General features: G+C 40.6%; 1 gene segment (V, D, J or C); it reads left to right on the top strand.

Annotated features, from left to right (window-relative positions):
• Positions 1 to 1,819: 1,819 nt before the first annotated feature.
• Positions 1,820 to 13,815, top strand: LOC128803582 (T cell receptor beta constant 2-like). The segment is given in 7 exon segments: positions 1,820 to 1,850; positions 1,985 to 2,295; positions 7,964 to 8,027; positions 10,015 to 10,350; positions 10,732 to 10,749; positions 11,837 to 11,943; positions 13,500 to 13,815. Coding segments are annotated over 7 exon segments (894 nt in total).
• The last annotated feature ends 211 nt before the right edge of the window (positions 13,816 to 14,026 follow it).

The raw sequence follows: 14,026 nt of genomic DNA, 5'->3' as shown, positions 1-14,026 counted from the left end.
ATCTTTGTAGAGATCATCTTTGTAAACATGTTCACACTGATGCTGTCTGGAATTATTGAATTATTACTGCTGATCCAAATTCCCTGAGAAAGTTTCAGGAAAGCTAGTTCATGGTGGAATCATGAAGAAATATAAACACTATGGTGGAGACTTGGAGACTTTGGATGATTTTTTTTTAGTTTTTTTTTTTTTGGTTTTGTTGTTGTTGTTGTTGTTGTTGTTGTTGTTGTTGTTGGTTTTTTTTAGGTTGGTTTTTTTTTTAGTGGTTTTTTTTTAATTCTGTTTTAGTAAGTTACCCATTCCTGAAAATCATGTTACAGTCGTAGCTCAGACCTTTTTCATAAGCACTGCAAACCACCTTTTCAGCTCTGGTAATACAACAGAGGAAAGATCCTTTTTACTTCTCACCTCCTGAGCACTTTTAGTTTTGACTGGCAAAGGCCTTGTGATAACAAACTAATCAGTCAACTTGACCTTCAACATAACTGCAGTTTAATGAGATAGCTATTGAGTGCTCACAGCTGTGCAATTTCCAAGTGGCAATGGCAAACCACAGAAATCTCTAGGTTCGTTGCCATCGTAAATTCTGTGGTTATAGTTCCCTCTTCCAGCTCTAAGGGACATTTTTCTCCCATACAGTATTTCTTTGGCCAGCCTGAATTGCATCTGCACAAAAATCCACTATTCTAAGAAGTTTCTCATGAAACAGCTACTCTCCTTCTCATGAAACAGCTACTCCTCTTCTTGTCTCATTGCTTGTCCTCAGATTTGTTTAGATCATTAACCAGATTCCTCCTTCAACCATCTTTTCAGTGCACAAATAGGCCATGAAAAAGAAAAATGGAGAAAAGAAAAAACAGAAAGAAAGATAGAACTGCAGAAGTATCCCAATTGTTTGCAAGATGCAATATTAGGACTACTGAAGGTCATTAGAATTACATGTGTGTTTCTTTAAAAGTACTAGGGAGAAAAGAAGCAGCTGCAACAATCATTTTGAATCTTACATATTCAGAAAAGAACGGATAGTGGTATAGGTTGAATATATAGAACTGTATAGAACAGAATAGAATATATTCTATATATAGAACAGGCTAACTAGGATGTATCTGGCAGGCTAGAAACAAACAGAGTGTTCATGAGGTTTATGTTTAACTACATAGGTTTTTGTTCTGAGAAAAAACGGCTGGTGGAGATGTCTTGATTTTTGTAAAAGTGAATTAGAGCTCCCAGGAAGATTAATTGGCAGGGAATATGCATCCCTGGCTGGAAAACTGAAGAAACTAAGATATGATTAAACACAATTTTTGTGCCTTTGCTATCTTGATCTATCATCTTTGCTTCTGACTAATAAGATCCGAGTTGTGAAATGCCGTGCTTCAGATATGAAGAACGACTCTTCAGAACGAAACAGTACAGGTGTACTTTTGCTGGAAATCCTTCAGCAAAGAAGGCCTAAATTATAGCCACTAATGTAAATGGGTCAGAAAAACCACTTATGAATCCACTGATCCTAGGTTCCTGTCTGAGCTCCAACATGGAATGACAGCTCAGCATTCAGCCAGCAACATACTGGTCTATGAGAAATTCCACATTTGTGTCAGGAGCTCAGAACACTGACTTGTGGAAAAGCTAAAGCAGACCTTGGAGCCACATGAATATTTAGCTTTGCTTTTACTGGCTCACCAAAGAAAGTATCAAAGCAGGACAGTCCCTTCTCTCTTCCCTGCCCAAACTTGACAGACAGAGCAAGGGGAGGGGCATTGGTCTCTCTTATCTCACAGTGAGCAGGAGCACACTGTCCTGGGAGAGGTGGAGGGCCATGCTGGCTGTTGTGCTTGCTCTTTTTCCTGGTGAGAGACAACAGATCCATCTGCAGCAGGGCTCTCATCCACGCCATGCAGGGCTACTGTTTTGTAGAGGATCCCTTTGGTCATCATCTGTACTCCTACTCCTCACTCTCTCTTGTTATCTCTTATTAATGCAGGTGTTGGGATGGGAGCCTACATTGCTCAGTGGCCTGAAAAAATCCTTCAGAGACCTGGAGGCTCTTTGACCATCTCCTGCTACCAGAATTATAGTAACCTTGCCTATATGTACTGGTATCAGCAGCCTCCAAGAAATGGCTTGAAGTTAATAGTCAGCAGTAGTACATGGAGTCATAACTCTTATGAAGATGGTTACTCTGAGGCCAAGTTTGAAGTAACCAGACAGAATACTGATTACTCTCTGATGACAATCAAGAATGTGACACCCCAGGATGAAGCCACATATTTCTGTGCTGCAAGTGATCGCACGGTGCAGCGATGGGGTTGAACACTAAGATAAAATCCCCACCTTCTCTGAGTTCTCACTCAGTCTCAGATGGAGTCTTTGAAAAATGTGAGAGAGTCAGGAGAGGGGCAGAGGAAGAGCAGAAAGAAGACTACGTAGAAGTTGGTGCAATGGACCCAGGATGTTTTGAATGGGAGAGAGACAGAGCAGTGCAGCAACCTCTGTCTTCGAAACCAAATTATTAATCAGATCCCTCCTTCCAGCATCATATCTTTTCATTGCACACATATGCCCCAAAGAAGAGTTGTTGCTTAACTTTATGGGTTTGTGGTCAAAAGCATTGCATGTTTATGAAATGTGTCCTAGTGTCTCTAAAACAAATCTGTAAAGCTCAGTTTGTCTCTGTAGTATGGCCTGCTTCTTTGTACTTGCTGCTTCTGTAAACTCCAAAGAATGCAGGACAGATATGACTGATGCAATCTCTAATTTCCTGTGAAATTCTCCCACAAAAATAATATAGTTGTTAGAAAATATATCCCTAAATGTTTCTTCCTTACATGTTCTTGTTTTTCCTTGTCTGAAGTCTTAGGCAGCATAGCCTCCAAAGCTCAAAAAGCCTCCTATGAAAGACTTGGAAATAAAAATCAAGGATCTCACTCCCCTTTGTTCTATCACTCACATTTATTTGAACTTATGGCCTGCAAGTCCTTTCCTTTTGAAAGGTTACAAAGGAACATTAAGGTGCAACAAGACTGGTCTCTGCTGGCATGTCTTGGAAATTGCCTTTTGAACGTGACCTGAGGAGCTGCTAGCACCACATACTCCTTCAAAACTAATAGAGAGGTGACTTCCTTCTTTTTAAATTAAAGACACCTCATGGAAGAGAGTCTGTAAGTGACAGTAAGGACACTAATGGAGCTCTAGACTGAAGAGGCAGACAGAATAATCTTAAATGAATTTTAGTCCAATGGGTTAAGACCATGAATAAATAGTGTTGAGATCACAGGCATACAAAGGCCAAGACAGGAAAATAATATTCCATTATTAGTTTTATTATTTAGGCAGTGACAGCAAAAAAAAAAAAAATCCTAAATGTATTTTTTTTAAGAATTCAATATATACAAACAAAAGTTCTGCATAAACAGGCATAATTAGTGACTTAAGTACTCTGTTCACTGTTGTAGAAGAGACCGCAACCCAGGAGCATGCCGAGATGACCTGCCTGATACCTTGTGTTCTGTAGTCCTATCTCTTGGTCCTACATGTTACACCTCAGTCTATGTTTCTCATTCCCTTCTTTGGGACACTAACACCTCTTTCCAGCTAAACAGTCTGTATCAGAAATTATGGGTTCTTCTCTGATATCTGAAAACAATAGAAAAAATATTTTGTGATTCTCCTAGTAGAATGACCTTGTTCTGAGGGGTTTTGTCCTGTGTTTTACAGTCTGTTTTTCATATCCAGACTGACTCAAAGGAAACCATTAAAGACCAATATGAAAAACAGGTTTACTACAGGTACTTGGTCAGGTTGGTAACTATGTGCCAAAATTTTGTGAGACAAGACTGCGCCACTTATGTATAAGGGAGGAGATAAATGTAGCCTGTTACCTCTCCCCATCAGTTCTTGTCCCTTCAGACAGTCTGCAAAATGAAGGCTTGCTCTTACTCCTAAAAGAAGCCTTTTCATAGGCAGAGTCACAAGCCCTAGGTGGATACTGTCAAGCTACAAAGACAAACACCAGCCTGTAGTAAGCAAATGACTCTCACTGCAAACCAAAAATTGCAAAATGTGAGCTTGAGGTTTGCTTGCCATCCTGGGGGGAGAAGAGAGAAAGAGCAGAAAGGAAAGCAGCATGAACACTGCCATGACATTACTAAGTGAAAAATGACTGCATTTAAAGCCAACCAATAAAAGAATAAAAAGTGTTACTTTTTTGAGTATAAGAAAAAAATCTTGAGATTGTAAATTGAGGAATATTGGATACACTGAGAGGTAATTGGACCATCGCATAGAAACAGCAATGGCAAAGGAAGGATGTGGTCTGTGGTTCTGTCATGGTTTAGCCCTAGCCAGGATCAAGCCCCACGCAGCTGCTTGCTCACTCCCCACCAGCAGGACTGGGGAGAGAATTGGAAAAGCACAAGTGAAAAACTTGTGGTTTGAGATAAAGACAGTTTAAGAGGTAAAGAAAAACTGTGCACACAAGCAAAGCATAACAAGGAATTCATTCTCCACTTCTCATGGACAGGCAGGTGTTCAGCCATTCCCAGGATGGCAGGGCCCCATCACCAGTAATGGTGACTTGGAAAGGCAAACACCATCACTCCAAATATCTCTCTCTTCCTTCTTCTTTCCCCTACTTGCCCCTTTCACATAGTGAACACGACACCATGGGATATGGACTATCCCTTGGATCAATTGGGATCAGCTCTCCCTGCTGTCCCTCCTCCCAAGTTCCCATGCACCACCAGCCTCCTTGCCAGCATGGTGGTATGAGAAGCAGAAAAGCCCTGAATGCTGTGTAACCACTTTAGCAGTAACAAAAACATTTCTATCTTGTCAACAGTATGTGCAGAACAAGCCCAAAAGACAGCCCCACAGCAGCATCTCTCAAGTAAATAAACTGTACCACAGTCCAAACCAGCATAGGTAAACATGGCAATCCTTCCTGGTTAACAAAAACAGGGGTGGAGTCATGGGTGGGATTGTTTTTGTAGGGGATTGTATCATTGTGGGGACAGGGGGATCCACGATGATACATTCTCCAGGAAGCCTTTACAAAAACCCATGGGTACATTAACCTTGTGGCAGAGCATGTTAAGGAAGCTGCAGAGAATTCTGCAGCAGAACAGGCGTGCTCTGCCTTGGTTTCTCTTAACAGACCTTGTATGCTGGGATTTACTTTCATCATCTGAGAACTGAGCCTGCCCTCCCTGGCAAGCAAGCTAGGAAATTCTGAGATATCAAAATTAATTTTCACCAAACCAAACTGTGACTGCAGATGCATCTAAAGCCAATCAACCATGCAAAGCTGGAATTATTATATTTTCCTGATGCACCAATGTTTGCAATTGATGACAATATGGTTCTTTGTTAATGTGGTACAAGTGTTAGGAAAAGAATTCTGACATGTAGCAGGTGTCTCTCAGAGGCACTACATAAAATGTGTTGGGGTTTTCTGTCTTAAATAATCCTCCAATATATGCTGACTGCCTCATGTCCGTGAGAACAAAGGTTGCCTATAATCCCTATCCCTGCTCTCTCACTGCAGTTCTTCCTAATGGCTCTGAAGGGTTTGTCTGGGACCAGTCAACAGATTCTTCTGGGCTCTCCTTGTGTGGATTATTTTAACCAATCCAAAAACTGAATGGGATCCTGAAAGACTATTCAAGACAGCTGGCCTGCCATGGAAGGGAAAACAATGGGATTTGTTTTGGTTCCCTGCCAAAGGTGAATCACCTGCATTTGACTATGAAACCGCAAAGCATGTATCATTCGATTATTAACTTCACAAGTTACAGAAAATAAGGCATCACAATGCTTGGAATACAAGACTGACAGTGAGGAAATTCTAGGTGCAGAAGAGTTCTATTCCTAGACAATGGCAGCCTTTGGGTTTGTCTGATTGTTTTTGAGATGTGCAAAATGCGTACAGCAGTGAAAATCAGGAAGTAACACGGAGATTGGAGAAAGGTGGCCAAAACAGCTTGGGGTTAAATGTAGACAAAGTATCAAACAAATCTGGGAAATGCATTTATGAATTCTACAGACTATAAAACTGATTTCAAGCTGCTTTTCTGTGATATCCCATTAGACAGAGATTGAGTGATGTTTGGAATTCCAAATGCAGATTTCATAGGCTTTGATTATCGTAAGGCAGCTGCAGTACATGCCTTCTCTTAGCTTATGATACATCACTTAGTCACGGTGTACACCACTGGTTTGTCTTTCGGCAGTGGCACAAAACTTACAGTAATGGGTAAGAAATTTTTATTTCCTCTTTTAATTCACTTCAAATGCCATGTCTTCTCTTTAGAGAACGTCATCATTAACCTCCCTATCATTATTAAACTGGTGTGTGTTACCAGCCCTGTCGACTTCTGAGCATAGACTAAGTTGGGTCCTCCAGGTAGCGGTACACCTTTCATTTTGGAGAACTGAATGAATGTGTTTTCAGTAAAGAAAAATCTGTCCCTAGAAAGAATGGGGATAAGGAATAGGATAAATAATGTGCGCATGACATAAAAAAAAAGTTGTCCTAATGAATCAACACATGCAAAAAATCCCCAAAAGTATAGCTGCTCTCTATAACGCTGGTTCTGCTGGGGCTAGAGATGATTAAGGACAAGTCAGTGAAAAGCTGTCTATCTGTCTGGAAAGAACTGACTTGGGGTTGCACTTTGAAGGGGTCTAAAAAACAAGACCAAGACAATACAAGCTTAAATTATCATGGATCTTCCCAGGGTGAATTAAAGAATGTGTTGTCTCAGATAACTGGGAAAAAAACCACGTGTGCTAGCATTTTTAATTTATAAAAAAGAAGGTATTAATAAGTACTGAACTATATAATAAGCAATATTAAAATCTCTGCAGCTTTTTAAGTCCTTGTTGTTTTAGAAAGTAGCTCTCCACAGCACAGCCAGTTTCTTTCCACTGTACAGGCTCACCAGGATGGTGATAAAAAGATCATTAAGGACAACAGTCTTACTATTTCAGAATAGGTGCTAAACAGCCACTGAAAACCACAGTAGAATATATGATTCATTTCAAGGGGAAGGAGCTCTCAGAGAATGTTTATTTCTGAGCCACATTTATGGATTTGGATTGTCAAAATCTGGGGAAAAGAAGGCTGCTTCTCAGATGATGATAAATGATGGTGATCTCTTCTACTCCTTGTGCTGCTCCTGGAGTTCGAAGAATTGATGCCTCAGATATTTCTACCACATTGTGCCACTTCGGAATGAATTGGTAACAAGCGGCAAAATTCAATCTCCATAGGAAAAAATTATCAGCACATTTTTTGAAATTCAAAGTTTATCTGTGCTGCCTGAGCTGGTAAAAATGAATATGCTGACCCCTCATTGATGAGTCATTTTTGCAGCAAACTTGAATAATCATCACCAAGGAAGGACAGAGAATAAAAGCGAGACTTCCTTTCAAGGAAGGCCTTCCAGGGAAAGGGAAGTGGAAAGGGAAAGGGGGCATGTTTAGGAACTTCTATGAAGGGCAGAGTAGACCAAGACACTGTGCTATATATAAATTTGTTTTTTGCAAGTAAAAAAAAAGGCATTTATTTTACAAGTGAAAAATATGCAAAATGTTGAAAAAAATTTAAAAGAAATGTGGCTATTTAGCTGAGGAAAATAAATTACTCAGTCAGCATATGGGAAATATTTTCTAATATTCTAATATGACACCTAGATTAATAGATAAATATTCTCTAAAGAAATGGTGGAACCTCCAACAACTGATTCACCTACACCTAAAGAAAAAAGGCTCTGGACAGGGCATTTCTGATGTTGATTGCAGCTGTTTACATACACAGATTTGGTGGTGTTCCCTTACAGACTTGTTTTTTTAGGGGACCTGAGTACTTTGGGTTTCTTCTTTTGCTGATACCACATGAGGGGAGGGTTAGTCCACAGGCTTGGCTCAGAGGACTGGGAGTAGAGGAGAGGTTTTTCTGCAGCTGCAAAATGGTGTGAATAATAATAGACTGTTCTTTGGCAGTGGGACAAAACTTACAGTCATAGGTAAGTAAGAAGTCAGATCTCTGTGATCTATGTGATACTGGTTTAGGGGACAAGAACATTCGTAATTAAAAGCTTAATAATGATAATTTTTCATACTGCCATGAGAACAGGATTAATGCTTTATTGGTTGCTTATTAAAATGAGATGTGCTACTATGAAACTGTAGAATTTGCAGGCACAGATTTTGAGATCCCTGTTTCTGCAGCCTTTCTAAGCCTGGGAACTTAATGAATGGAGAAGGGAATAAATAATTCTGTTTCCTCTCATTCTCCAAGGAAATATTATAGAAGTTGGGAATGAAAATGGCCAGTGTAGAAGACCAGACACAATGGGCTGCGGATCGGACACTTCTTCCAGTTCTTGCTTTTACAAGTCCCCTTATTACATTTCTAAACTTCTCATTTCCATCTTCTTTCCCGTAGTTTTATCATTCTTTCTGTGTTCCTTTTTACCTGCCTTCCTTTTATTATTTTTAATGGAGGATCTTTTTTCAGTTTTAATAATTTATTTGGTGTCCTACTATCTGTTTCCATCTCTTCGCTCAATAGCCATTAGGGATGTGAGCCGAAGAATTTGTCGGAGATACTTCTAATATAGGAAAAAACATCATAACAACAAGTGCTGGAAGGGAGAAGCAGAAGTGATCAATCTCTCTCTATACCCACTAAGAGGAAAGAGAGCAGTGCTAAACCCTCTAGGGAGTTATCTCTATTTAATATCCAGGTCATCTAAAGTCTGTACAAACTCATACAGAAGCAGCCCAGGGATCTTTGCAGAGCAAGCACTGGTGGTCACAATTAAGGCATCACTTGAATGCAAACACAAGGGCTTAGGGGACAAGATCTCTGCAAGATACTAATTTCTGCCCATTCTGCTACCTCTCTTCCTCTGCAAAGGACAGAGTGATCAGAAAGAACAGCCACAATTCATAGTGCCTTGATACAAAAAAAGCAACCCAGAGTAATAATTTTCTCTTTGGCTCCATACCATAGTTTTCCCTACATTCCTTTTTCCAGCAGCACTCTACAGACCTCATGGGTTTCTCATGCTAGATGAGTCAAAAATATTTTTTTACTCATCTAGCATGAGATGTAGTATATGAAAACCTCCTGGCTTTTAGGGTCCCTGCTTGACTTCTGAGTAAGTTCTCATGGCTGCCTTGTACATCCTTCGGGCTGAGGTCTGTTCTCATTAATCTTAAAAGTAGGTATTAAACACCTTAGGACAGGGAACAATGCTTGATTTGCAAGTCTACAGAATCTCGCATCATTTGGGGAAGGTGTGTAGCCTAGGATCAGAGCTTCTCATACCTACACTAATCTAAAAACTAAATTACATAAAGACATGTTAAATATTCTTAAAAATGGATTGGTTAAGACCCAAGGCAAAACCTATCCCTGGCAGATTCATGTTGCCTGCCTCAATTGTTTTTCACTTCAGACAGTGAGAAGGATCAGCTCCTTCCATCTTTCCTTCCTTCCTTCCTGGTCATCTCGTAGATGGGGGACCAAGTAGGGTATCCCATGACAGTATAATTCTGAACACTGCAATGACCACCATGTCTTAATTCCGTCCCCAGGAATGTAACTCTGTTTCCTGAAGATGTTTGTGCCTTAAAAGAGACTCCCTTATCTATTCATACAATATTACAAATACAGGCCTTACTTACAGCAAAACTGGGAACTTTTCTGCCCATCTGTTTGCTCAGTTTCTTTGCAGCTTTGTATTCTCTGACAGAGGCAATACAAGAAATTCAGGTGCTTGTGCATTTCTGTGGCCAGACCCTTTATGTTTCTGTGTAACGAGCGAAAAGAAATCCCACCAGTTTCCTGGTGTATCATATCCAATAGACATTAATTGTCCAATAGACAGCAGTTGAAAGGCCAGGTATTTCAAGAGTAACACAGCACAAACTCAGGACCATTTTCAGGGGGTTCTGATTGAACAGAGGGATGGAGGCTCTGGACCATGTTGCTTTGTGTTTCAGGGAAGAATGATGAAATCATACCTCCAGCTGTGGCCATCTTTTCCCCATCAAAGCAGGAGATCCAGCAGAAGAGCAAGGCCACCCTGGTGTGCCTGGCCTCTGGTTTCTACCCTGACCACCTGACTCTGGGGTGGAGGGTGAATGGTGTGAAAAGGACTGAAGGGGTGGGGACAGACGAGTACTCCACACAGAATGGGAGCACCTACTCACTGACCAGCCGACTGAGGATGCCAGCCTGGGAATGGTTCAACCCTCTGAATCGATTTGAGTGTGTTGCCAATTTTTTTCAGAATGGAACGACAGCATCAATAAACAAATTTATCTATGGTGATGCTGGTGAGTAAAAGACATCTCTTACCATGCTGTCTAAGATAGAAATCACAAATCAAAAGAGCAAGTGTTATGATATGAACCACATCTATATGTAGCTTGCATACAAGGTGTTCTTCTGGCACAAACACAGACCTAAATATCTAGGTATTAGCATGTGTCTCTTCCCATTCCTGGCCCTTTGTCCCTGAGTTACCATTCTACATGTAGAGTTTCTTCAGGTTTTCCATTGAGAAATCTCTGTAGTAGAGTAAATTGCACAGTATCATAAAACACCTAGAGTAGTAGGAAGAATGAGGCAGTGTGTTATAAAGTGAAACTTCTAAAACCTGTATTCTGTTTGCTCTGAAGAGAAAGATGACTTTCAATTCATTTTTGTCTTTTCAGGTTGTGCACTCACAGAAGGTATGTGTGGCTTCTCACGTAAAGAGAATTTTGCCTCTTCTCTCAGGCAATTATCAGTGTGTATTTTAATGCCAGTTTTACTGACATTAAGTACAACGTGTGGAAGATATCTGCTGTATGAATAGCTTCTTCTTTCTCCTGTAAGTGATTTGTATGTGATATTTAAAAAAAGAAAAAGAAGAAAAGTTTTTTTGGAGGGCTGTTTGTGCATATTGTATGTAGCTCAGCTTTGGGGTTTAGCTCTCCCATATGATTCCATTTTGAAAATAGAAGAAATCATGGTACCTTCCTGTAGACGGAAATGTACTCTTTATCGTCTCCTCCAGTCCTACAAACTGACTTCCACTGGGATCCATACTTACCCAAGTGATTCTGGCATCAAGAGTTAGGATATGATATTCCGAATATTCCTCAGTATCAAACTCAGAACAATTCCCATGACAAGTCACATTCCGCTCCACAGTGCTCTCATGTATGGAGGATATCCACAGTACAAATTACATTTCTTTCCTCTTTGTACACATATTTGCACACTCCTGTTTTTCAAGAACTTCTTTAATGCTTCAGGAATCTTAAGGCTGAGCCAAGACAGATCTTGTATCTCAATACTATGGCAACCCCCTTAAGAGTGAAAAATCCACAAGAATAAAACTTCTAGATGCCATCTTATTCTGAGCTTTGTGAAACATTCCTGATACATCGTCAGCACTCATAAAGCCATTGAAAATAATGAGACCCAAAAAAACATTTGTATCTTGTGGTTCAGCCTATTTTGCGTTCCTAACTGGGCACTCCAATGAACAGCCCAGTTCATCAGTAGGTGTGGAACTCAGTACTTTCCCAGCATAAAGCCAATCTCTGTCTTTCCTAGACTTGCTTTCTCTTTTGGTTCCTTAAGTCACTATGTTCTGTCCCTTCCCTGGGTCTCTAGCGTCAACAGAGCCATTCATTTGGCTCTAGCTCCTTTATGTAGCTTAGCTGAAGATTTCAAGGGTTCTCATTTGATGAAAGCTCCATTAAAACTACCATCTTGTAATGATGATGATGAAAATTGAATCCACAAATACAAATGGTGTTTGACTTGCAGAGTCGTACTTGCGGTATGGAAATTCCCTGAAGCTCACTTACCTCATATTCTGTGGCAAAGCCTTGGTCTATGCAGTTTTGGTGAGTGGTCTGGTGTGGACAGCCAAGGTAAGTCAGAGTGGCCCTGGAAAGCTGGGCTTACTCACTAGTCAGGGATCAGTGCATGCAGGCTAAACCTTTTCTCAGAGGTGTAGCTGTTCTGCAGGTGCTCTGCCAGGCTTTGTGCAGTTCGGCTTGAAAAATCACAAGTGATGGGTTTTCTCTTATTGTTTTTCCAGAAGTCAAATAAATTCAATGCTATCTAGCAGAAAAAATTCCTTCTCACAATCCTCTTTAAACACATGAAAAAGATAAGAATTAAGGACAAGTTGCCTAGAAAGTGAATAAGGGAAATAGCAGATTTATCATACATTTGTGTAATCATTGTAAAGGGGCTTACGCCTGCAGTGAAAATAATAAGCAGGTTTTTGAGGTGATGCAGGGGATAAATCTGATCAAACATTTACAAAGATTTATAAAGAACAGTGGATCGATCTGAGCAAACGGGATAAATTGAACTAACTGCCAGGGAATGCTTTTTATTAGTAAGTTTTTGCTACGGCGGAAACATACACGCAGTGGGAGCAGCAGAAGTCTCAGCACTTGTCCATTTAAAAGCAGAACAGGGAGATGTATTTGAAAAGTGACCTTGTTGAGCTGAGGGCAAGGATGAGGGCCATCTCAGTTATATTTTTTGGTCCTTTTGCAAGGATATACTGGAGGCTATCAATTTGTCTATTTTGGGATCATAGTCATAGAATCACAGAATGGTTTGGGTTAGACAGAGCATTTAAAGATTATCTAGTTCCATCCACACACTGACATGGGCAAGGACATCCTTCACTAGACCAGGTTGCTCAAAGCCCCATGCAACCAGACCTTAAAGACTTCCAGGGGTGGGACATCCACAGCTTCTCTGGGAAACCTGTTCCCACTGTCTCACCACCCTCACCAGAACAAACTTCTTCCTTTAATGTGAAGCTACCCTTTATCAGTTTAAAACCAGGGGCTCTTCATCCTATCACTGCAGACCTTGGTAAACCATCTCTGTTTTTCATGAAAGTCCCCCACTGCCGTATATTGAAAGACCTTAGGCAGGCCTCTCCAGAGGCTTCTCTTCTCCAGTCTCAGCAGGGCTTGTTCTCCCAGCCTGAGGCCCCGTGTCTGTTTTTGTGGGCCTCCTCTGGACCTGCTCTGTCATGGCCATGAATTTCCTGTGCTGGGGCCTCCAGAGCTGGACACTGAACTGCAGGTGGGGTTGGTGGGGGTTCACATGGGCCCTTCTCCAAGTTTGTCCAGTTCCCTGTGGCTGTCATCCCTTCCCTCAAACATACCAATGGCCACACAGCTTTGTGTCATCTCTGAACTTGCTGAGGGTGCACTTGCTCCCAGTATCAATGACACACTGATGAAAGCTGAAAAAATGCTTTTGGCCCTAGTACAGTTTCCCTTGAGGGAAACTGTTTGTGACTGATTCCCACTTGAACATTCAACCATTAATGGTAACTCTTTGGGCAAGGTCATCCAGCCAATTCCTGTATTTGTTTCTGTTGTTTGGTGGTTGTTGTTGTTATCATTACAATTTTATTGTTCTTCTTATTTTATCCCATTTTGTTTTCAATTAGACTGGTGTCAAGTTATCTAGAGAATAAATGAAGAGCCCTTGTCATGACATCAGCAGGAACATGACAAGTTCACTACCTTTCCATAGCAAAATATCTATGCTTCTACAAACTTCTGAATATAATTTTTTGGTAATTGTCTGTTGCCATCCTGTTCTTCTCTTTGTTGTAATCACTGCTGAGCTTTCCCTGTACTTCCATATCATAATGTATCATAATATTTCATTGTAACATATCTTTAAAAGTAGCACCTTCTTAATGCTCTGAGGCTGAGAACTCATCTCTTTGATTTAGGAATAAAGTTTTTGCTTCTTTTCCCTTGAAAAGCATGAGTTGTTGTTTTCAAATTCGGTCTTCTGTAGTAATAATGTCCTACTGCACAACTTTCAGTGAGAAATAGTGCCATAAGGAATGTACATTAAAGATCATTCCCTGACAATCCCGGTAGAAATAACTTATCAGATATGGGAACAGCAGAGACTCATCCAGTACTTACACTGTGTACCAACAAGCAGAGCCGGGCTGCAGGC

The sequence above is a fragment of the Vidua macroura genome, chromosome 2, assembly GCF_024509145.1.
Source record: "Vidua macroura isolate BioBank_ID:100142 chromosome 2, ASM2450914v1, whole genome shotgun sequence".
Classification (NCBI taxonomy): Eukaryota; Metazoa; Chordata; class Aves; order Passeriformes; family Viduidae; genus Vidua; species Vidua macroura.
Note: the sequence above shows the minus strand (reverse complement) of the source record. Positions and strands in the feature narration are given on the sequence as shown.